We start from the raw sequence: 25,574 nt of genomic DNA on the forward strand, positions 1-25,574 counted from the left end.
CAGCATTGAGTCGCTGCACATAGTTTATGCATGATAAGTTAGTAACAATAAATTATAAAGAATACTGCATAATAAAAGAAAGACCCCAGCTTGAGTTTCTCACGGTGAGTCTTCAAACACGTGGAATGAATAACTTTGGAAGGTCCTTGAGGGCTAGGACCACAAAATGGTCAGCCCAACCACGATCTTAGGGATCATCCAAGTTTCCCAGGAGGGACCTCTGTTCTTGATCAGATAGTTGTACTATTCCTCCTAAAGCTAATCGTGGGGAATAGAATAGGAGTAAATGAATTAGGAAAAGTACCTTGCCACCAACCAAAGTGGCTAACGCATGAAGGCAAGCAAAAATTCTCCACACTCCTGGGTTGAATTGGTCCACACACCTCTATGGTATTGCAGAACAAAGTGATTACTTTGTCTGAAGGTTATCTGAAACCCATACAAAATAGGTAGGTGTAGACGAAAAGGCAGCCAGGCCTTGAAATAGTAACTCTTTCAAAGGAATAGGAGGATTCTACTCAGAATTTGTCAGGAGATCACCCACAATCTCTCCAGACAACGACTAGGTTGTCCTCCTTCACAATAGAGCCTAATTCACTCACCAGTCTGTCTTTTCTTTTTGTTTTTTTTTACAAGATGGTACTTTGAAGTCTTTTTCAAATGAGAAAAATTAGGGATGATTTTATGAACAAATAACTCAAACAGGTCAGTCTCTCTTTCCGCCTTCTTCATGATGCTATTGTTGGCCAAGGAAAGGGAGGCAGGATTCAAGAAAGAACCAGACATAATGGATCAAAATGCAGGCCCACAAAAAAAGACAAGCAAAGATTTGCAAAACCAGAAAAGGGCAGGGTGATCTAAGTGCGGTGGAACGCCCCCAATTTTCATGCAAAAAAAGATAACTTATCCTAGATGCCTCGAGAAGAATGCAACAATTATGGACTCATATGAAAAGGGGCAATCCGTAAAGAAAATACAACATTTTGACATGTCCGTAGATAGAAGGATGCAGGCGTGTTGAGTAGTGATCCTCGTTTTTCTTTCAGTCACTCAAGAACTACTAAGTGTAGTATCCCGAAAGCCGAAGGGATTATATGTATCGAGTAAAATTTTATTGAAGATGCGTGGCAAAATAAGGAAAGAAAATTTGAATAAATTATCATGAGAATGAGTGCAGAGTGTACAAGAAGCTTCCCTCGAGCTAACGACAGTGGAACCGTCTTCTCGTAAAGGATAAGATTCAACAACTCGCCACCCCCGGTGACATGGCAGAAAAGACAAGCAAAGACACTCAGGAGTGCGGACGAACTCTTATAGAGCTAGACATTGCATGAACATTAGCTGGCTCACTAACGGTTCAAACACGTGGTGTGCCAACATAGGATTAAGTCCTTTAGGGCTTAATTATCGAATTCTAATTGGCTAAGGCTTGATATTGTAACATATAAATAGTTGCCCATTCTCATTTGTAAAGAGATCAAATCATTCACTCTCTTATACAATACAATAGTTTTACTTGGTCTTCAAGCTTTTTCTTATTCTTTATTCTTCATATAGCTTTTGATAAACTACCTTACCTCCGTCAACAACTCGAAAAGCTTGGATTAAATCTCGAATGTTTTCCTATCTAGCTCGTCTAGATTTATTTGCTTTACCTTACTAATTTCATTTATTTTATATCTGGTTAATTTCTTTATCACCAAGTGGCTAAACTACTAGTATATCAAACAAAAAATAAGGTTACTCATTTACAAATTTAACTGTGTCAAATTCATGATAAACAGAAGTTATTCCTAAAAACAAGATTGCACGAAACTACTGAATATTTTACCAGCATCTTCAAAAAGTAAAAATCATTGTCATTTTTTAAGTACCTGGTCTGAAAACACTCGCTATGAATGACCTAATTGGAATCTAAAGGCCTATGTGGACTCAAGAAAATCAGGTACCTTCCAGTCTTTGTATTTTGATGACATGACATTAATTCTACCAACTACCTTCAACTATGGTTCATCTTGTATGTACTATTACTAGTAAGGAGTAAACTCACCACAAAACAAAGTAAAATAAAAGGAAAAAGAAAAAGAAAAACCATGCTATAGCGTGCATAGGTCAATTTTAAAAGATGAACGATAGTATTATTTTTAATTATTTTTAATTTTTCTTTTGTAATAAATATTCGTCTCCACAATTTCTCTCTTCCAACACCCCACTTCTCTTGCCTTCAAACTCTTTTCATTCTATCCTATTTCTCCCTCTTTCCTAACATTTATTTGTTATCGTTCATTTTTTACTTGTCACGTTTTAATTTATGAGAGGCAAATTAATTAATTTTCAAAAATAAATTGACTTTGATTTATTCAATATTTTAAATATAAATTTAAATATTTCAAAATTATACGAAAAATATCAAAGCTAAATTGACTTTGATTAATTCAATATTTTAAATATAAATTTAAATATTTAAAAATTATATGAAAAATACTATAAGTTGCAATCTTGTTAATATTAGTATGATGAGAAAAGATGAAAAAAATTGTTTCTTCTTTGACTTGATTTTCAAAATAAAGATTTATTGTTAACAACTTTTGCATGCTAAATTAGCAATTTAAAAATAGTTTGTTACTCTTAATAACAACAATGGCGACTGCTTCCCTAATGTATGATCTTATATGTTTCAGTTGTGTTTGAGAAGCAGATCATGTAGATTATAAATTGGACAATGATGATGAAAACGAAATATATTATAGAAAAATTTAGTATTTTTGGTAAACAAAAACTTCATTTTTATTGTAAACTATTTACTTTTTTATATATAATTGAAATTTTCCCTATTAGTTAATCTCCAATTTTAATGTAACTGGAAATGAAAATTGTACTTGCACGTTTTCGCTGAATAATCAAAACAGAGATGTCGTATGGATTGTGTTTCTACTTTCTACTGAACTAATATTTACATGAATCAAATATTTTCACTAAATTAAACAATTTAATGAAAAGTTTCAAAATAAAATGCTAATTTGTACGATCACTTGACCGTAATAATGGCAAAAAGCTTATATGAGTGACAAATATCTCTCAAGTCATTTGCGTTGTGTAAATGAAATGACACGTATTATTTCAGAACGTGTAAGCACATTTAGCACACTTCTAAGTTCTCTAATTACTCCATCCGGTCTAAAATAATTGACATTTTAACTTTTGAAAGTTAATTAAATACACGAACTAAGCGAAGAGATTCGACATCTACAATATATATATACATAAAAAATAATTTTAACCATGTACATATAGTATAATTTTCCATCAAAGGGGGTTCATCCGAACCCCTACCTTGTATGCAGCTCCACCGGATCAAATGCTTATCATTATGTCAAAATTCAAAAGTTATACTCCCTCCATTTAAAAAAGAATGACCTACTTTTTTATTTAGTCCGTTTAAAAAATATTGACCCCTTTATTTTTTTGACAATACTTTAATTTCAACTTTCTATATGACATGTTTAGGACAATAAAATTAAAGCGCATTTTGATACATTTGACATAACTTTAATTTAAGGCGACAAAATTCAAAGTTCTTTTTTATTTTCTTAAAATTTGTGTCAAATCAAAATAGGTAATTCTTATTGAAACGGAGTAGTTGATAACAATGACACAAATTTATTTCTTAATTAAGGCAATCAAAGAAGCGTCATGTTCATCATTACTCTCCAAGAACCACCCTAGATATGTGAATCCCTCAAAGCATGTGAAGTGTACGGCTAACCTAATAAAAATTGCATAAGGGGTCGACAGGAGGCTACCATACTATTTCTAAGCCTACTATAATTGTATAATCATTCATATGAACAATTATTTACACCGACACAATATCTGTGCTATATCCACAAATCGTCTCTTATTAGCCTCATCGATTTTTAAACCTGCCCATCCCATCTTAGAACAGGTCATAATTTGGGATGACATCCGATAGATCCAACAAATATTAAGCAAGAAATGTCAAACAAAAAGTATTATTTGGATCTACGGCTCGTAAGCCGTATCAAGAATTGGCCAAGTTGTCTAGTAAAATCAACACATAAGAACAGGGTCAAACTAGAACTTGACAATCTTACCAACTGCACCATCAATAATACTTGTTTAACTTAATTATAAAATACACATATAGTTAGCAGAAAAAAGAAAAAGCAGCCAGGCTTCGGAAAGATCTGGACCACAAAAGTGTATTATACCAATCCTACCGTGCTGTTTTCATGATTCGAACCATGATACTTTGGTAATATTAATTAACGGAATTAATTATCAAGGATGAGCAATTTTGTTTTGAGAATCATCAAGTCTGTTGATAAGGTAGAGTGCATTACTTGTAACTCTAGCAACATTGGTAATCTTGCGTTTCACCTCAGACCTAAGTTTGCCGTCAATTTCTTTGAACCCATCAAGACAAGTGTCTTCATTGGTCAAAGCAGCACTGACCCACGTCTCCAAATTGCTCATTTGCCACTTGAATGCATTGCCTCTGCGGAGATGCTTGAGTTCTGACAGAGACTTGCTCAGCTCATCCATTGAGTCACCAATCTGTTCAATGCAGTCACTCTTTGCTCCTTTCTCTCTCTTGCTTTCCACTTTCAGCTGGGATAGGAAGCCAGACGATTTGTGGGCGCGGGAAAGGCTGACTTTCACCGCGGCTTGAGCTAAATCTTGTGGAGTCTTGATGGCAGAGCCAGAGTAGGAAGAGAGAGTTCTGACGCAAATTGTAGGATAGCTAGCGTGCACGCAAGATGTGCGGACAATGTCAGTAGAAGAAGAAGACGACAATGATAGTGTGCTTATTGGCTTATTCCCACTGGTGAAGTGGGAAAGATGGAAGAGAAAAAGAGCAAGAAGTAGCTTTTTCATCATTTCTTAGCTTAAACAACGGATTCTTGATTTGTTATGATGTTTCTTTTGTGAATGTATGTTGTTATAGGCTGTTGGTAGGGGGCAGATTGAAAGGGTATTATTATTAGAGAACAAGGAACAGGGAGGAGACAGGGTTGGGGAGTGGGGGTGGGGGTAGGGGGAGGTTAGTTGTGATTTCTTTAATTGTAGGGGTTGGTGAATTAATGAGCATGCATTTATAGGTCTTCAAATATTGAAGGAAGAACCAAAGCAAATGTTATCTTGGCCTGTTCCCATCCTCATTTTAGTCTAACGTCTATAAAGAGATTTATTAAGAGTGGGTAGCTTTCATGAAATTATCATGTGAGATTCGACTGTTAATTACACAATTATAGGAACACGTTTAAGTTAAGGTATCACATAGTTGGAACCTTAGCAAATCAATATATATATATATATATATATATATATATATATATATATATATATATACTAGATGCTCACCGGCGCGTGCTAGAACGGACCCAATATATGTTATCTTTTTATCTCAATTTATGTGATATAAATAAAATTTAGATAATCAATTATATTTTTAATATGCTTTTAGATAATTTAAGGTATTAACTAATGCAATTTATAATTTTTTTGGCACTGTACTGTAATTTACTATTTTAAGTTGTTAGCTATTGTAATCTATAATACTCTCCTTCACTACTAGAAATTAGCCCTATGACAACGGTTCAAAAACTGTTGCAATAGATACAAAAACCGTTGCGATAGAGCTACCGTAACGGTTTGGCAGGCGTTGCATATGTGAGCGTTGCAATAGAGCTACCACAACGACTTTTGCAACGGTTTCAACAACCGTTGCAATAGATATACATATTACAACGGTTCATTTTAACACCTATTGGGACGCTTCATATTGTCTATAGCAACAGTTAAGAACCGTTGCAATAGACTATATTGCAATGATAGAAAACCATTTCAATAACTTCTATTGCAACAATTTTTGAATATCTACTGCAACACTTATTAGTTTGTAGCAACGACTTTTAACTATTTATTGCAACGCTTTTTGACTCCTATTGCAACACTTTTTGATGCCTATTGCAATGTTTTTTGCTACCTATTGCAATGCTTTTTAATACCTATTGCAACATTTTTTTGCTACCTTTTGCAATGATTTTTGCCCCTATTGCAACAATGACTATATATATACAGGGAATTATAGTGCTAACAGATGAAAACGAGAGTATCCAAAAAAAAATAAAAAAAATTAACCTTCAGAAGGTGATATTCTTAGCACATCATTACCCTGGACTCATCAGTTTTAATAGGAAAGAGGATTTATAAGAACACTTGTTATTGAACATGATGCCAAATGTTGTACAAAAACTATTTACACACACAAGCATAATGAAAGTTCACAATTAATCCTTGGCAATTTCTGAGCTAGCAGCCAATATGTGCTACAACTTACTGAACAAGAAAACATCAAAAGATACCATATCGTTTCCTTCCTTGCAGCATTGACCAACAGCCTTATCGCCGAAGGAGTACCTTTGATCTGTAACATACAAAGGAATTTCACAATTGAAGAGCATGTAGAAGACGCTTAGATTGCTATTTCGCGCAAAAGCTATGGACAACATCTCTAGCTTCTTAGTATGGGCACTCATGAAATAAAGCACCTAATTTGTAAGGAGGCCACCTTGAGTTGCACATGGTCATTATGGAAGTAACTACTGCTTGACGTAAAACACAAAGCGAATTCCTCTTTGATGATTTAGGAAGATTCCACGCTGATATATACTCGTTGCACTAGACGCACTTGAATAATTCCAAGTAACAGGTTTTTCATCCCTGTCCAAACCTTCTTGCATCAGATTTTTAATGAGATTACTGAGTTATCAGAGAAAGAGAAACTGCAAAAGCAGCCAACATAGCTTTTCCTTAGTAATCAATAAGCTAAGTTTTGAGTACATCTACGTGACATGAAAGTCAAATTTGAAGTTCAAGGGAACACTTCCAAAACAACATGACAAAGGCCAGATAGCATTACTTGGACCACTAACAGTTACTTGTAAAAAAAATAAGGCTATAGAAGAAATTGAAGAGGCATGACTCATATATTGATAAGGAACTTGAGATATTTCCAAAAGTTGAACAAACACCAAAAACAAAAGATAAGTCAATTATGCGGAAGTAACTCTTAAATTGATAGCTTTAATGTATCAAAATAATTACCCTGCACTCTCACAGAAAAAAAGAGAACCAAAACAGACTGACTTCACACTTGAAATATTAGCTTGTCTAGGTGCAACTCAAACTGATATGGGTTCATCTGTTATTGCTAGCTACATATCAGGACTTAATTAGAGTGAATTCTAAATAGAAGTGGGAAAATGAGCAAATAGGTGCTAGTAGGTGTGGAAACAACTAATAAGTTAAACAGACCAGGACTCGAATCTGTTAAATTTTCTTCTATTTTCTCCCGAACCGACATATTTTTTTCAGATTAAAATCCTTCCAAAGGTAAAATGTAACAAATTCAAATATCTTCTATTAGGTTCCTGTTGCTAGCAGCCTGTGGTACTCCAGGTTCCCTGGCAATAATCCAGTAACAAGGGAGGAAATACTATAGCAAATAACATCCACATCTACAACTTTTTATGGGAAAGGAACATATGACTATTCCAGCAACTACTTATGAGCCTTGTGGAAAAAAATATAAACTATGTGATAGACCAAATACCTGTACTTTTCTGTCGTATGAGATTAGGGTGCAACCTTTGACATCAGCTAATGTTTTTGGTGTCACCTGCAATAATTGTCAAGATTTAATACTGTAGAAACTAGAAACAGTTGATACCTACCAAAACACCGCCTTGAAATGTATTACAGTCATTACGTCCATGCAGTACTCATTATTTTGGATCAAATGATTTAGGATTTCTGATATGTCAAGTTAAGGAAACTAAATTGCACTTTGCGGTGATTGAGAAAAACTTATTACTATTGGAAGCATCTTATGATTTAGATATTAATAAATGAACTCAGGCTCTCCAAAATAAGATTAAAAAGAACCAATACCTTGCTTCTCGTCTTCCTCTTCTTCTTCTTCTTCTTCTTCATCATGCTGCTAAGGAGGGCTCGAGAATACACACTCATTTTCCAGTGGAGGTCCACAGAGTTCCTTGTTCCAATGAAGTGTTATTTTGTCATAAAGGTGGAGTTAGTTTTCCCCGTAGAAATTGTCAGAAAGATCTGTCGCCTTTAACTTTAGCAGATTGTCAAAAGATGAAGCAAGGGTGCCCTCGAGAGCGCTATGTGACAGGTTAAGATAGAGTAATTTCGGAAATTATTCACGCACGTTAATGGAAGTGTACTACCTAACAAATTATCTGATACATCAAGCATCAGCAGAGTTGATGCTTGAAACTGAGAAGCCACAGGATTTCCACCACACAAACGGTTGCTTCTCAAAGACAACATAAGAAGTGTATTATTATACAACAACCAAGAGGGAACATTTTCTGTAAGGGAATTATAGGACAACGATAGGGACTTCAACTTGTGTTGTTTGGCAATGAACAAAGTAATCGCATGGCCATAGTTCTGGTTCAGTCTAGTATTTCGTAAGTCAAGGGACACAAGTTGAAAATATGGAACCCAAGATAGAGTTTCAGTGTCAACTTCAAACTCATTATTTGTAAGATCAATGACTTCAAGACTGGAGAAGTTACCAAATGATGCAAACAAGAGAAGTCCATAAAACCTATTATGTGAAAGACGAAGAGTCTTGAGCAGAGTGAGGTTGATGAATATGGATGAAGAAATAGTTCCCTCAAAATGATTGAAATAAAGATCTAAAGAAACCAAAGAAATCATTCCACCAAGGCATGGATCAAGTACACCTTATATAAAGTTATCCTGAAGATTTAACACCTGCAGGTTCCCAAGTGTACAGATTCCTGAAAAGTATAACAAGTAGTTAATATCCAGAAAAAATATAACTTTGTTAAGCAAAATTTCAGCACCCAATTTCACTGTAACACGATCAGTAAAAGTAAAGATGCATAATGTTCATTCTACAATCTGCAAAGACTGGGAGTCAGCAACCCAGCTTTACTAGACAAAACACATGAAGGGCAGCCCGGTGCACTAAACCTCACTTTATGTGTGAGATGAAAAATACCATATAAAAACAATAAGCAAAAGAGGTGACACTACAGAGTAAAATGTCCCATTATAGTGGTTAAGTTTAAGCCAAGATGGAACTTAGAATAATTGTGATTTAGGCAGCATTACCTAAAAAGAAACCAGGAGAACCCCTGATATTGTTATGTGAAATATCTACTTTCAAGCATTGAGTACTTTTCAAAGAGGCAGGTTGGTATGCTTCCATCATCAAGAAAATTATCACTCAGATCCAACCTTTTGAGATTCCACAGTCTACATAATGATGCAAGAAATATATAAAACAACAAAAGGGTTGTTTTTTGTCAAGTTCATTAACCAGAGTAAACATTGAGTTTCGTATTCATCAGAATAATCTGAAAAATCAACTCCAGGAAATATATAGTTCATGCTTACTATCTTATGCTGGAGCAAAGATTGTTATAGGAAACTGGAAAAAGCTACAGACTAGAACTTCATTCAGACCATGGTATTTATCGAAGAAAAGATCTTCAGATATATATGGATGTCAGGTCACAGTGTTAGAACAAAAATCATGACGATTACTAGTTCCGGTAATCGATTTCTGGTAGTCGATTCAAAACTTTTCAAATTTTATCAAAACTTGGTTCTAGTATTCTCAACCGTAATGCAAGCATCACTACGGAACTCTCCTATATTTTCAATACTAGTTCTTTTCATAGTGAAAATGCTAGAAAACGGACCAAACTCCCAAATTTCAGGAATATTTATATTTTCATTACTGTTATATTTGCAATATTTATAACCACTAGGATAGATAGCAGTAGTAGTGGCAAGGAGAAGTTGCAGGTTAAACTAAATATTTCAAGTTTTAGAATAGTAATTCCTACTAGATGCTTGTGTCCTTACTTACATCTAGATATCAATGTGGCAAAACCTAAGTACTAAAAAGAGAACAATTCATCAGGAAAGAATCCGCATTCTAAATATTCCACTTTCCCTTTACGGATAAATCGGAATCCATAATACCAAAACTATACCACCATAAAATAAAAAGGAAAATAACGAACTACATGGTTAGTTAAAAAAAAAAGACACATGAGAAAATTCTCATACAAGCACCAAAAATGGGGAGAGCAGGCATCTATAGTAACAATCATTTGCAGAATAGTAGAAACACTACCAGGCTTCAAATATAAATCCCTAGCCACCCCACCCCTCACTCTCCTCCAAAAAAATATATCAAGGATATGATCTCTGTTGGAATAAAAAGGAATTCCATGTCAACTAATGTTACCATGGTATTGATAGCAACAACGATATGGCAAGAACGCCATCTAATTTAGATAGTTTTATTAGATATGAACAACCTTAGCTTACTTTATAAAGCTCTTTTCACATATTTTATACATGAACGAACTATGAATATACAAATTAGAAAGGTTATCATACCTGTTAATTCCATAGACAAAAAAAATATTGATCTGAACCAGATCTCTTAACCAATTCTTTTGGAAATAATGTTGCATTGATATTTAAAACCTCTAAAACTTCAAATTGGTGCAATCACAAAGTAGTATAAAAAATTACCTAAAAATAAACTTCACATATAGCCATTCAAAATAAATGCATGAATTAAAGAACATACACAGGACTAATAAAAAGGAAGAAGAAAAGAAAACCCAAGTTCATAGAATTATTTTGAGAATTCTAGCTACCCACGTTAATCAATTTATAACAAGAAAGTTTGGATTAGCGTTTCCTGAGGAGCTGGGACTTAACAAGGTATAGCAAGGCTAAACTTAACGGAGCTTAGTGTAGCTTGGTGAAGCTAAGCTTAGCAAGACTTAATGGAGCTTAGTAAGGCAAGGCAAGGCAAGGCAAATTTTAGTGAGGCTTAGTGAGGCTAGGCTAAAAGGGGTTATCTGAGTAGTAATATTATTGTAGTTTATACTTGATAAAAAATCATTTGAAACAACCACATTTCTATACCAACGAAAACACTGAGAAGAGAAATCTTGTTTATACCAGCTCTTATCTTCACATTGCCACTGTATGTAAGTTTTGGATTATCTAATGCCCCATATATAGTTCCTATTAGGAGATGCACAGACTAAGAAAATGTAGTTTGTTAGGAAAAATTGTGTTGTCTTAGTCCCGAATAGAGTGGTTTTTTCCGCTACCTGCTAGTTTTTCATTGACAAAAACATGCAAGACATGTCCAACTGACATAACAGTGAGATAAGGGTCCTTTCCATTCTTTAGAAATCCTTTAATTGATGCTATATTTAGCATCATAGTTAGACAGGAATGAAACACAACCTCTAGATTTTGATCAATAGATATGAGCCTATGTTGGTGACAAAAATTGTGTACAGCGTTAGAACAAAAATTATGATGATTACAATGATATATCGAGTGGTGGAACCAGGAACAAGCCAAATTCCAGGAACCACCATCTTCTCCATGCTAAACCGTAAATAAATTTTCATTATATCGACATGACGGTAGAAAATGGCAGGTGGAACCAATAACAAGCCAGAGTAGCATAGGATTTCATATGAGTAATAAATAGAAACAAATATTTATTGCGTGTTAAATTAAAATCAGACAAACAAACTAACTGAAACTGAGAGAATAGTAGAAATCAAGTAGCTTACACTATGTGATAATTGTTCTAAAGGATGGTATAGTCGTGGAAATCCAGTGTTGGGTCAAACCAAAGGTAGAATTTTTCTTCTCTGCCTGTGTGAACACTTCCATTTCCATAAAGATTTATCTACAGAACCCAATCCCTTATCTTCTCATGCCCAAGTAATTCAAAGTCTATTTCATCATGGTTATGTGGGAACATATCTGAATTTGATAACTGAAAATGAGACCAAAAAGAAAAGTAATTAGTCTTGCATTAGTTCTAATATTCAGTGAAAAAGAAATCAATAATTCAATCATATTTCTAGTTATATGGAGATTAATTAGTAATACATACAACATTTGATTTCTGATATTAAACTATACATAACTTGCAGAGTTTAATACTGAAATTGTACTAGTTATGGGGCATTCATGGTGTGAATTGAGAACTATGAAATCTCATTTTCAAATTAATCACACTAGAGGCAAAGATATTAAGATATTTGTTGTGTATTTTTTCTATCCGTCTAAGCCTACAGAGCTATTAGATATATGTGCCGATAGAAATTAACAAATATATCCCATAAAATTAATCAAAATATGTCAAAGTTGAACAAGACTGCACAAGTATATAAAAGATGAAGTTATGGGGGCGTAAATGAAACTTACATAAAAGGCAACAACAACTCCTGATGTAAAATGAGCAGGCAATTTTAGTGCTGCATTGAAGAAATCATAGTAATATTTGTCCTTAAAGATATGTCTAGAACCTGTGGAGGTACCAAAGTAGTAACAAGATCTGGAGGATCCTCCTTCTCGATCCATACTCGTTTTTTGTTTGTTTCTAACCTAGAGCTAAAAATACCTAAAAAATAATACGAAAACAGAAACTATACCTAAAATTGATAGGTACAGAGACACCAAGTTGTCTTAGTGATTGAATTAAACCATAGATAAATGCCAGTTACAAATTAGAGGAAAATTGGAGCAAATTTAAGAATTTAAAAGAAAAGAAAAAGAATGTGTAACATGGAGAAGATGACTTTGTAAGATTAGTGTTAAACAGGGAAAGATGAAAATATCTGGCATGATAAAAAGAATGTGACACCAACCCACCTCAAACCCCAACCCTACCCAACTTAGAATTCAAATACATATTCCTACTCACAGTGGTGGCCGGAGCAACATTGAAATCAAGGTACGATGGTCGGAGTAGTGGTACAATTAGAGGAGAATGGTGTTCAGAGCAAAAATATGATGGTCGGCGTATGGTGGTCGGAGCAACGGTATTGTGATCGACGTATGGTGGTCGGAGCAGTGGCGGAACGGACTTAGTAAAAAAATTTTGGCAGATTAGAGTATGCTAGATGAAAAGTGATGAAAGATTTTTTTTGGCGGATTGGAGAATAAAGGGTTTTTTGTTGGTGCACTTAGCAAAATTTTTTGGTGGGAATAGTTATACCGCTGCAATAGCTTTTTTTATTCAATAAAGCGTTGTCATAGATGATTTTATGGCAACGCTTCGTACAATCATTGCTATAAGACACTCTATTACAACGGTTCTTCAACAATGACAATGATTATATTATAAAATAGTTCTACTAGAATAATTTTTACAACGGTTAATAGAGGGTCTATTGCAATGCTTTTGGAACCGTTGCAAAAAAGTTCATTGCAATAAGGGTAATTTCTGGTAGTGCTTATAAAAATTTTTGTGGCATTAATAATCAATTATATTTTTAAAATAGTTTAAGATTTTTAACTATTGTGATTTATAATATTTTTTCTTCTATTATAATTTAAGTGACACATATACCACGATAGAAGTCATATGCAGACAAGTCTTAAATGACTTATAATAACTAATTATAAGTGATATAGAAAAATTGCTTCAAAATACTTGTGAAAAAATTTAAGTGAGTCTCATATAAGATGTCAAGTTAATTTAAAACAACAAGAGTTAATTTATGTCTATTTTTCCTTTTTTATTTAATATTATCAAATTTTTAATACTTAGATAAGTTACAATAATTAATTAGGGCTGATATAATAAAATTATGATTGAAGCAGCTTAAGCAAACATGTCATAAATGTCTAATTTACTTTTTTATCAAACATGATTAATTTTCTAATACGTAAGATCCAACCAAATATCACGATGTGGTGAATCAGACATGTATTAAATGAGTCATAATAACTAATTAGAAGTGATATAAAAAAATTACTATAAAAATATTTGTAAAAAAAAATAAATGGGTCTCATATAAGATGTCAAGTAATTTAAAACATTAAGAATTAATTTATTATTTTATTTTTTAATTAAATATTATTAATTTTTAATATTTAGATGACTTATAATAATTAATTAGGGGTGATATAGTAGAATTACGATTGAAACAACTGAAGCAGATATATAATAAATATCTATTTTATATTTTTTATTAAATATTATTAATTTTTAAATACTTAAGTGACATATAATAATTATTTAGGGGTAATTCAGTAAATTACGAAAGAAGCAGGAACGTCGACGAAGAGGTGCCTGCTTCTTCGTGTTTCTAAATAGTAGTTATATATATATATATATATATATATATATATATATATATATATATATAGATAGAGAGAGAGAGAGAGAGACAGAGAGAGAGAGAGAGACAGAGAGAGAGACTCTTAGCCCATCCTATGTGGCATGCTTTAGAGGCCTCCAATGTAATTTATCTTTTTTGTAGTTTTTTTGGCCATTTTTTATTTTAAAAAATTAGAAATTCACCTTAACATTATACACAACATTAAAGAGAGTCATATTATATAACTTTCATCATCAATGTTGTTAAACTTTTCTCATTTATGTGTTATGTAAGAAAAATTTAAAAATCAGTCCTTAAAACTCTCTTAATCATGTTAAATATGTAAGAAAAATCTAAAATTTATTTGTTATATTTATTTATTGTATAAAAATTAGTTTTGTACGAGTTCATCAAGATAAAGAAGGAAACTCAATTGCCTTGAAAGATTCGTTAAGAAAATGGTCATAGTAGTTTGGTGTAACGTAGAAGTTTGAATGATTTATAAATATTTTGAAGATTTATTAGTGTATTATTTTGATTTCAATTAATATTAAGAAAGTTCGATTATCTTGGAAGATTAGTTAAGAAAATGGTTATGGTAATTTTGTGTAACATAGATTTTAAAGATTTATTAGTGTATTATTTTGATTTTAATTAATATTATTTTCTTCTTTTTTTAATTTTATTTCTTCATTTTGAACAAAGACACTTGATCACATATATAATTCGCTTTTATTTGGAAAATATTAAATTATAAAACTCTCCTAACCAACATATTAGAAAGCTCAATTAGCAAATTTTACTCAATTAACTTTGATCTTCTTCTTATTATTAGTGCATGTGTTTGATTTTTGTGTATACTTTTTGGTCAGCTTTAATTAATTTAACTATGTTAATTAAATATATACTCTTTTACAAGAGAAAATGGCCAAAAGCCCCCCCCCCCCCCCCTCCCTGCCAACCTTTATCCCAAATCCAAACTACACACCTATACTTTGCGGCGATCCTATGACCCCCCTGAACTATTTTAAAGTGGAATATTTACACCCCCAAAAACTGATGCCCAGACATTATTTCAGGCAATAAGTTGCACCGCTACCACATCATGCCACATCATGCTACGTAATTCCACGTAATATTAATTTTTTAATATAAAAAAATTAATTACTTTTATTTATTATATTTTTTCCTTTGTATTCTTTTTTAATTTCCTTTTCAAGTTCATTACTTTTTTCCATTTATTTCATGTTCTTCCACAATAATGATTCTCCATTCTTTTGTTCTTTTTTTTTATTTTTTACTTTCTCTTCATTTTATTTTCTTCAATCTCAAATCTTTATTAAATCTCAAACCTTTGTTAAATAGTAAATTCAAAGTTGGCTATTAAAATCAAAGTTTAGAAAAAAAAAATTCCTCAAGAACGAAAATTTGCACGGCTTCATACATTCGCTTCAGGAACAAATTTTTTTATTTTTGTATTCGTTATGTGAGTTCAATTGTAAACTCATTGTTCAATTGGAACTGGAGAATTACTAGTTTTTTCAAGAAAGGTAATGTTGAGGAAGCACACAAATTGTTCGACGAAATGCCCCCAAAAGAATGTAGGAACTGTATGATTTTTGGGTATGTAAGAAATGTGATGTTAGATTATGCTTAACAAATGTTTGATACAATGCTGAGCAGAAATGTCATTTTTCAATCTTGTTCCTTTTTCTTTCCTTTTTTTTTTAATTTCTCAACTATGAAAATTGATGTTGAATTTATAACTGTGAAAAAAATTGGTGTTGATTTTGATTATGGTGCTGATTTGATTGTTTCAATTTCAAGAAATGTGGATTTGAATGATGATTTATGGTTTGAGATTGAAAATTCAATTGATGTAAAGTTAAAAGATTTCAAGATTCCACAAAATGTGTATAAAGCATTGTTGTAAGTTTATGTTTCATTTCATGAGAACGATGATTCTTGGTATGATAATTCGGTTAATGAGAATGGAAGTTTGAATAATCCTAGTGTTTCGAGGAATGGAGCTTTTAGGGAGGTGATTATTAGTTTGGATGAAATGGTAGTTGGTGTAGTTTGACCGTTTACTGTGATTTATATCGGAGGAGATGATAAATTAGTTTTGGATTGGATGCCATTGTTGAGTTCTTGAAGATGCCGTTGTTGAGTTCAAGAAGAAGAAGAAGAAGAAAGAAAGAAAATGAATAAAGAAGAAGAATAATTAAAAATGAATAAAAAAAAGAGTAAAGAAATATTAAAAATAAATTTTTAATAAAAAAAATCGTTCTCACTCTCTTTAAAAAGAGTGAAACACACTCTCTTGTCTTGTCAGCATTCAGGAGGGGTAATAATTCCACTTTAAAATAGTTTGGGGGGTGGGGGGTCATAGGATTCCCGCAAAGTATAAATGTGTAGTTGAGATTTGAGGTAAAGGTTGTGGGGGGGGGGGGGGGGGGGGGGGGGGAGATTTGACCATTTTCTCCTTTTACAATTATCTTAATGTTATAACAGATGATTTCTTTGCGAATAGTAATTTTCTAATGTTTTGTCACGGTTGAAAGATATATTACCAATGGTATATTTCTCATAGTAATTGGCTATTAATGCCCCTAAAAATATATGACATTACTATATTAGAAATTAGTCAAAGAATAAATGAATGAATCATCTTTTTAGAATTTTAATAATTTTTATGATACATTTTAATTGAGCATATCCCAAACCTCACTTTGTGGAAATACATCAAATATGTTATATTTGTTATTTTAATTAAGCACATAATGTTGACATTTTTCAATGTGAATGAATAACTAATGATAATGTGCGATAGTAATGTAATCATACGAGAATATTTTTCATATGATTGATTGCAAAAATTATCAAGCATGTATAATCTATCAGTTATCTCCTTATAAATTTATTTTTACTCAGATAATTTATCTCCTTTATTTTTCTTTATGGTTATTTAATTTTTAGAATGAAATGGTGCTATAGACGATATACATTAAATCAAAGAACTAAAATTATATTTATATTCATGTATCTAAATTAAAAAAAAATAAAAAATAATGCATCCCCTCTCTTTATTAAAAAAAAAACAATTATTCGTATTCTCTCTTTTAAAAAAAGAAAAATAATCATTTATGTGCCATGTTAAAAAAGTTTAAAATTCACTCTAACTCTATTAATCACATTAAATACATTATGTTAAAACTAAAAAAAATAAACTATTTCTTCAACTTCTCTAAGTTCTTATTAAAGATAAATAAATTCCCTCATTTAATTCTCTTAATAACATATCTATGTATTATGATCAAATATATAAACTATTTTTCTTGCTTACATTGTAAATGAGATGTGATTAAGGATTATAAAGAGTCATGTTATAGTTCTACTATAATAAATGTGTATATGCGATAAATATGTATTTTATTTATGATTATTTAAAGCAAAAACGTTTACTCTTAGTTTTTCTATTAAAGGAGGAGTTATCTTTTGAAGAGTTATTATTATATATAATTTTTAGTTATGACTGTAATAATAATGTCACGACCCGAGCCGATGCCCTGGCCGCGACGAGCATCCCGAACCATAAAGACGCCCAGGCGTCCATCTCTATCTGACCATCATACACATCATTCATATATTATAAAGAAATGCGGAAAATACACTAAGACGAAAACATAGTCAATCTCATAAGTAAACTGAACAATTTGAAAGAAAATGCTTAGCATCAAAAATAAAATAAGAATGATCTGAAAACAGACCTTTCAAAATAAGGGAGGCTCACCAACTGCACACTTCAGACGGGCAAATCTATGGCTTAGCGGGACCTCGGGACTGAACCTGAGATCCTAAAATATAGGGGGTCAATACAAATGTACTGGTACACAGTGTAATCCAAAATAATGTACATTTATATATAACATAAGTGAGAGCATTTCATAAAGTGTTATGCATGAAATAACTTAAAATACATGGGCAGTTTCAAATGATCTTAAAATAATTCCGTCGATGCAATTTCTTTCTTTGTGTTACTTCTGAGCTAGGTGGTACATCCTACATATCTGAAAATATCCCATGGGCTATATGGGATCCACCCTTAACTCAGCGACCAAGACCCTAATCCAAGTTTTCCGCAAGGGTTAGATTATCTGAATCTGATACGCTATAGGGCACTAGGCCAGCATATTATCTCTCTTTAGGGAAATAATAAAATCGTATCGGCAAAAAATGGTTCTGGGCAATGAATCGTATGACTCATGCCTACTTCGGAAAACCACCTGACTCTTTTTGTGCCCATTTTTAACTTGTTCTAAACATGCATCTTTCTGAAGTCAAAATCTGAAATTTGAAATGAAATATATATTTTTTTCTGAGTTTATCATGGCCTTATCTGACGTGGTATCATCATACCAAGACTTGAAAGTCGTATCTCTAAGCCATAGAATATCATGGTACAACTCTTTCATTCAAAACAATGTTTAGACCACCAAAATATTCAAACAGTACAAGAGAACTCATATTTCCAAGACATATGTCAAACTATGTAAAAATCCTCTCTTTTTAACATTTCAACAAATGGTGGTCAATTAATTTGTAGCAAATCATGCAACTCTTTAAATCTTCTCTTTCCATTTATATTAGCAAGAAACACCCTCTCTTCGGTTCATAACAAAAATCAAGTCTTAAACAATAACAAAGATATTTGTAACATGCTTCTCAATATGCGATTAAATAATTCATAACATATAAAATCGAGATGCTTCATAACAAGAGAGGGGGGTATAAATCTTCATGCTCTCAATTCAAACTTCAAACATTAAATACATATAATTCATAACATATATATATATATATATAACATATATATAAATATATATATATACATATATATATATATATGTATATATATATACGAGTAACAAATAATTTCAAGGGGAAGGCCTCAAGACCAAAACATTATTATCAAAAAGGGTTCACAATGCATAATTGGTAATGTAGATTCAAAGCCCTTCATAAATACACGATTTCTCAATCTTAAAATATAATCAAAACAATTTCACTATGCACATGTGGTTTAGGAAAACCCCACATACCTTAGATTACTTAGTTCGAAGGATAGAACCTGAATCTTGATTCGTTTCTTGGAAATCTTGATCTAAGAGGTTGATTCTTGATCTTTGAGGCTTAGGGTTTTCTTGAAGAGGAAAAGAGAATAATGATGTAACAAAATCTCTTTGGGGACTTAAATCTTGTGTTTTGGACGGTTTTGGGTGCGGGGAATTGACTAAAATGCCTCTGAAAAAATATGACTGAAAGCTGAAAACCTCAGGGGTAAAATGGAGCATGCGTCGGATGCTCTGGAGTGCAGAAATGGAGCGTGCATCGTATGCTAATCGCGCGCAGTTACTGCCTCTCTCACGAAAATGGCTATAACTTTTCGCTTGGGTATCGGACTAAGGTAAAATTTGTATCGTTGGAAAGCTGACTCAATTATCTACAATTTTGTGGGTCTTGAGCTGCAAAATTCTACTTGTATCGAAAGTTATACTCATTAAATATATACCCTTGTAAAATCAAATATTGAAGGTTTAGCTAAATCAAAAGTTCTTAGCTCAACTTCTCTCTAAGCGACTCTTATGAAGATCTTTCACCTCGAAATCACTTCAAACACGAGGATATAGATTATTACACTTATTCTTATTTGGAATTTCTTTCTATTAGAGCTTACACATGTAGGAACAATAGTTCGGATTCTAGTTTAAAAATGTAAAATGTTACATTATCTCTCACTTGGGATCATTCATCCTTGAATGATGAGTAGAGATTTTTGAAGCTCTAAAAGTGTTGAATAAAGAACGTAATATCACATTGAACATTTTCCCTAATAAAAATATGCAAAGGCATCAAACGAGCTTCATGATAACCTATAGGGAAACATGTAAGCACGAGACATGAGATAACAAAACTTGACATCAACATGATCTTGGCATGTGTTTTATGGCACATGATCACAACATTGTAAGGCATGAATTTACCTAAGAATCCTTGACCTGATTAAGATTGGTACAAGACATGAGATGAGATTCTCACAGGACATAATAATAGAAGCATTCTCCATCTTACAGAATACAACGAAAAGACTTAAACTTAGAGGCACTACTTTCCTACGTCCCAAACACAAAATTACAAGTCTCATCATTTCCAACTTTCAATTCTCCCAATACACATCTAACCACATGAGTTTGAGTCCCACTGAATACTACTCCTATGTTGAAGACTAACTTGGAGAAAAGTGATTCTAGATTAAGCTATGGGACCCCATACTCAACATCCCTTTAAGAAAAAAAATTACTTCTCTTTATCACTACTGTCAAACACACTCATGTTTTTATTCAAAGAGTACTAACCATACAGCGCATTGGTTCGTATTTTCATCAATCACAACTCTCAAAACTACCATTACTACACCCACTCTGAGGATCTCCCGCTAAGACCAACAACTGAAAACACGCTTACATAGACTTTCGCCACATGTCTCTTTCCTAACTATTTCATATAAACAAAAGTTTGTCTCCTTCTTTCCTCTTCTCTTATAATTCTAGCTAAAGAAATCACATCAAAAATTATCACCTTCAAGAGCATCTCCTCCCCTACCTAAAACATAACCACCATTACGATAACATATGGAGGGTCATTGAGGGACTTGAGCATAAACATCATGAATGGAAGTAACACTATCAGACAATAACTTATACTCATTGCACTACACAAGGAGGGACATGAGGTGAAAATATGATAGAGTAGATACAAAGTACTTCATATATCAAGTGTCTGGATCATAAGTAAAGAGTTTGGCATAAGCACAACACAACATGATTTCTTAGGACTGACCACAGTGAGAAACATGGTGCATATATCACGAGTTACATATCATAAAGCCAAAATTTATGTAGGTAACAACTAAGACAAGGATTTTCCACTTGAAGTGATTGATCCTCCTTTAAAGAACTGAAATTTTTCCATGAGTTAGCATAAACTTTATTACTTTGGCCAATCCTGGCATAAAATGAATCGGTAACATATAGAAAACATTATTTCTTCGAACCAAGCATTATGTGAGACATGGATTTTTATGGATTATGAGCAACATGACATAGGGCTTGGATACTTGGAATATTGGATCACTGGGACATTATTGCTTCTAGTTTGGAGGTTAGAACATTACACGAGTTACATAGAGAATTTAGACCTTAGACATAAGCAGGACTTGAATACATAAGACATTGGTAGATGTCCATTTAAATCAATATAGGAGGAGTTTGCTTCAAGAGGAATTAATTTAACATGATTCTTACTTGAAATTTGACACCACAAGAAAATTCGAGAACTACTTTAATCCATCATCTTCCCCTTAGACCAAAGTCATACTTCTAGACTTGTGAACATAACCTCACATCAACATACTCTCAACACAAAAGCGACATCATCATATACTGACTCTAAACTCTCTCTGATGAACTATAACTATACTCTGAAGGCCTTACTTTTTCGTAAATGCTACTCTAAACTTTTGCTAGCCTCTACAACCATCACTCTATAACTCCCACTCTTATGAGTGTATGCATCCATATTCCTTATCATAAAAAATGTATCAGTATATATATGAACACAAACTCCTCTCATTAATTTCTAATACAAAGACACTAAATTATTTTAAGGACATCCCCTTTCAGGGATACTAATCCTAACCTTCTCTAACCCCCAAAGTCATCGACTCATGACTAACATTATCATGGGTATGGACATTCGTGCTTCTAAACACTTAAAACTCCACCTTCAGCTCCTTAGATTACTAGCATTACACTTCTAATCACATAACCTACAACTTAACAAAATTAGTACATCTACTCGAATAATGCATATTGCCTACCTATATTTCTGCAATTCAACTCTACACAACACCATACAACAACATCTTAGTCTTTCCCATACTAGAAAAACGATGAACACGAACTATGCACACATGACACACATACAAATATAAACCTTATCTAATAATATGCTATCTGGGGTTCAACTTATTCTTTTATACTTATGCTCTTATCCACTTAATAATTCAACCATAATTCATCAGTTTTAACACTAGTCCTCATGGTTAAATGCATAACACAATTGTCCATTCCTTATTCCATAAATTGCCAGCCTAGGATATTTTATACATTACACAAAACCAATTAATTCATCCCACAAAACATGTATCATTAACCTTAAGTTACTATTCTGACCACCACACTCCACATCTAAAGTTCAAGCCTATTCTTTAACAACACTAGTCATATGAAGCATGCCACATGCTATACTAATCAATCGAATAGAAATATCAACCTATGTCTCTTATTTCACTTAACCATGGCCCATAAGTTCATCCTCTCCACACATTACAACTACGCCTCAAAATCTAATTCGTACTTTCTCAAGTGTGCTACTAGTTTACAACTACTAGAGAAAAGACAAATCAAGGGGGTAAAGTTACATAATGGAGACAGTCAATCTTGATCTTATAATATAATCCATTACAATATTATTAACATATTCTACTTTCTCACATCATACATACTTACCCATGCATTCATCCACACATATAAAAACATGACATTCAAGTCTATCTTCATAACCATATATGCCCTTCTAAGCAAACACCCATAAAAGATATTCCTCATGTCCTCTAAACCTCTAATATTAACAGCATCCATACACTATTCAAAGAAAATACACATAAGATTTCAACTAACCAAGATGTGACTAAAGGTTGAAAATTAAAAAGGCCGTGTTAGAGCACGCGCTGTGGGCTCTAGTCCACTGTACAGGAGCACACGCTGCGGGCTTTGCCGTGGGCACCTCTATCAGTGGATTGGGACATATGACGCGGGCTTATCTTGGTGGTGCTACTATTTTGAAAGCCCACATACACCCTTATACTGGTCCAAAAATTTCAAAACTTACTCGAGATGTACTATTGACCACCTTGATCAAGATTCAACTTAAAAATTCATGTTTCAACATCAGGAAGGTCAAAAATAAAATCATCAAAGATTGGGAGCTTTAGAAATGACTAAGACCCAACACTTAGTGAAATTTTTTTTTCTAAGTCTTGGACCCCCTTTTTACATATAATAGTAAGCTAAAATGAGTTTGGTCAACAAGGAACGTTTACTCTCTCCCATATAGCAATTTATCATCACAACTATCATTTATAAGGAAAGGTCACTGAAAGGTAAGGACATAAGGACCTGAAGCATGAAAGAATAACTTTAACACTTAACTGAGGCCTGGGGAATAGAGTATCAATGACATGAATTCATCAAAGAGGTATGAACTGGGGACATACATGACATAAATCTAAATTTTGCTGATCATTAGAAGTATCGCATGGGTACTGGAACTGAACATACTGTAAAACATGAATACATGAGTCATGAGATGCATGACCTAAGTTTAGAGTTTCTAAATTTGTGGAACATGGTTCATACTGCTGAACAAACTAGAACTCCTTATACTAGGGACTGAAAGCGTATATGATTCTTTATGATGTACATGTGCATGAACATGAACTAAGATTATGGAACTGACATGTAAGGCATGAGTAGATATTGTGATCACTGAGAAACCTTGCACAGAGATAAGAACGGGTTGGGCATTATCCCCTCCTACTGCTTTTATACACATACTGCTACTCGAGTGGAAAAATTGTTCCAATATTCTGATATACATCACTACCCTTTAACATGTCATCTGTAACAAAAAATTTAAAAGGGACTAAATACACTTTATTCCTCAGGCTCAAATGCATGATTGATATAGCTATGGGCATAGGCTTAAATTAATACACTTTAAGGCACTTATGGACTCCTCTCAAGTCCTTGTGCAATTTCATACTTTATGGATAACTCAATTAGAGAGAACCATATTAATAGGGGACCTAGACTCTTAGACTTGTATCGCCTCTACAATGAGGCATGACCCTGGAAATTGAAGAAAGTAAGGAATTTAGACAACCTCCGTATGGATGATGCTATAGCACAAACTAAAATATGAAAGAATAAGAAACAACTCCTAAATGCCCGGCAGCCTTCTGATTATAAGTGTGGTGCACAATACACCCATAAGAAAGACTTTACTAGACACGAATTTGCAAACACCCTGGGACCATGAACCATGCTCTAATACCAAGTTCATCACGACCGAGCCAAGGCCCTAGCCGCGATGAGCATCCCGAACCATAAAGGCCCCGGGCGCCCATCTCTATCTGGCCATCATACACACCATTCAAATATTATTAAAAAATGCAGAAATAAGGGAGGCTTCACCAAAATAAAGGAGGCTCACCAGCTCATATTTCCAAAACATATGTCAAACTATGCAAAAATCCTCTCTTTTCAACATTTCAACAAATGGTGGTCAATTAATTTCTAGAAAATCATGCAACTCTTTAAATAATCTATTTCCATTTATATTTGCAAGAGACACCCTCTCTTCGGATCATAACAAAAATCAAGTCTTAAACAATAACAAAGATATTTGTTTCATGCTTCTCAATATGCGATTGAATAATTCATAACATATAAAATTGAGGTGCTTCATAACAAGAGAAGGGGTATAAATCTTCATGCTCTCAATTCAAAATTAAAACATCAAATACATACACTCACACACATATATATATATATATATATATATATATATATATATATATATATATATATATATATACGAGTAATAATCAATTTCAAGGGAAAGGCCTCAAGACCAAAACATTATTATCAAAAAGGGTTCACAATGCATAATTGGTAATGTAGATTCAAATCCTTCCATAAATACATGATTTCTCAATCTTAAAAACTTAATCAAAATAATTTCACCATGCCCATGTAGTTTAGGAAAACCCCACGTACCTTAGATTACTTAGTTCGAAGGATAAAACCTAAATCTTGATTCAGTTCTTAGAAATCTTGATCTAAGAGATTAATTCTTGATCTTTGGAGGTTTAGGATTTTCTTGGGGAGTAAGAGAGAATAATGTTGTAACAAAAGATCGTTGGAGGCTTAAATCTTGTGTTTTGGATAGTTTTGGGTACAGGGAAAGGATTGAAATACCCCTGAAAAAATGTGACTGAAATATGAAAACCTTAGGGGTGAAATGGAGCGTGCATTGCATGATCAGAAGTGCTGAAATGGAGCGTGCGTCGTATGCTAATCGTACGCAGCTACTACCTCCCTCACGAAAATAGCTATAACTTTTTGTGCGGGTATCGGATTA

At 33.1% G+C, this 25,574-nt stretch overlaps 2 protein-coding genes across 8 annotated transcripts; both read right to left on the minus strand.

Moving 5' to 3' along the window:
* Positions 1-4,090: 4,090 nt before the first annotated feature.
* Positions 4,091-5,187, minus strand: LOC107856950 (pectinesterase inhibitor 3). The gene has a single exon (XM_016701910.2). It carries the CDS (start codon positions 4,900-4,902, stop codon positions 4,303-4,305), a length of 600 nt encoding a protein of 199 aa, XP_016557396.1. The 5' UTR covers positions 4,903-5,187; the 3' UTR covers positions 4,091-4,302.
* A 1,043-nt stretch (positions 5,188-6,230) lies between these two features.
* Positions 6,231-13,199, minus strand: LOC124885344. Of its 7 annotated transcripts, none has more exons than XR_007042942.1 (5): positions 12,349-13,198; positions 11,706-11,914; positions 7,978-8,858; positions 7,640-7,705; positions 6,231-6,451 (listed from the first exon to the last, which is right to left on the minus strand). XR_007042942.1 is itself a non-coding variant. In XM_047393737.1 (5 exons), the coding sequence occupies exons 3-5, from the start codon at positions 8,053-8,055 to the stop codon at positions 6,284-6,286; spliced, it is 312 nt and encodes a 103-aa protein (XP_047249693.1). In that variant the 5' UTR covers positions 8,056-8,858; positions 11,706-11,914; positions 12,848-13,199; the 3' UTR covers positions 6,231-6,283. The 7 variants fall into 7 exon arrangements, 1 of the variants encoding a protein (XP_047249693.1); XR_007042939.1 differs by having other exon boundaries at positions 6,231-6,757; XR_007042940.1 differs by having other exon boundaries at positions 6,231-6,809.
* Positions 13,200-25,574: the final 12,375 nt, after the last annotated feature.

This window comes from Capsicum annuum, chromosome 7, assembly GCF_002878395.1.
Source record: "Capsicum annuum cultivar UCD-10X-F1 chromosome 7, UCD10Xv1.1, whole genome shotgun sequence".
In the NCBI taxonomy this organism is placed as follows: domain Eukaryota; kingdom Viridiplantae; phylum Streptophyta; class Magnoliopsida; order Solanales; family Solanaceae; genus Capsicum; species Capsicum annuum.

Excerpts from the sequence above, each read along its gene's own strand:
- LOC107856950 (XM_016701910.2), bottom strand. The coding sequence starts at position 4,902 with ATGATGAAAAAGCTACTTCTTGCTCTTTTTCTCTTCCATCTTTCCCAC.
- LOC124885344 (XM_047393737.1), bottom strand. The coding sequence starts at position 8,055 with ATGAGTGTGTATTCTCGAGCCCTCCTTAGCAGCATGATGAAGAAGAAG. Across the intron at positions 7,706-7,977 it reads AGAGGAAGACGAGAAGCAAG|GTGACACCAAAAACATTAGC; the intron begins GTATTGGTTCTT and ends CAATTATTGCAG. Across the intron at positions 6,452-7,639 it reads CATACGACAGAAAAGTACAG|ATCAAAGGTACTCCTTCGGC; the intron begins GTATTTGGTCTA and ends TGTATGTTACAG.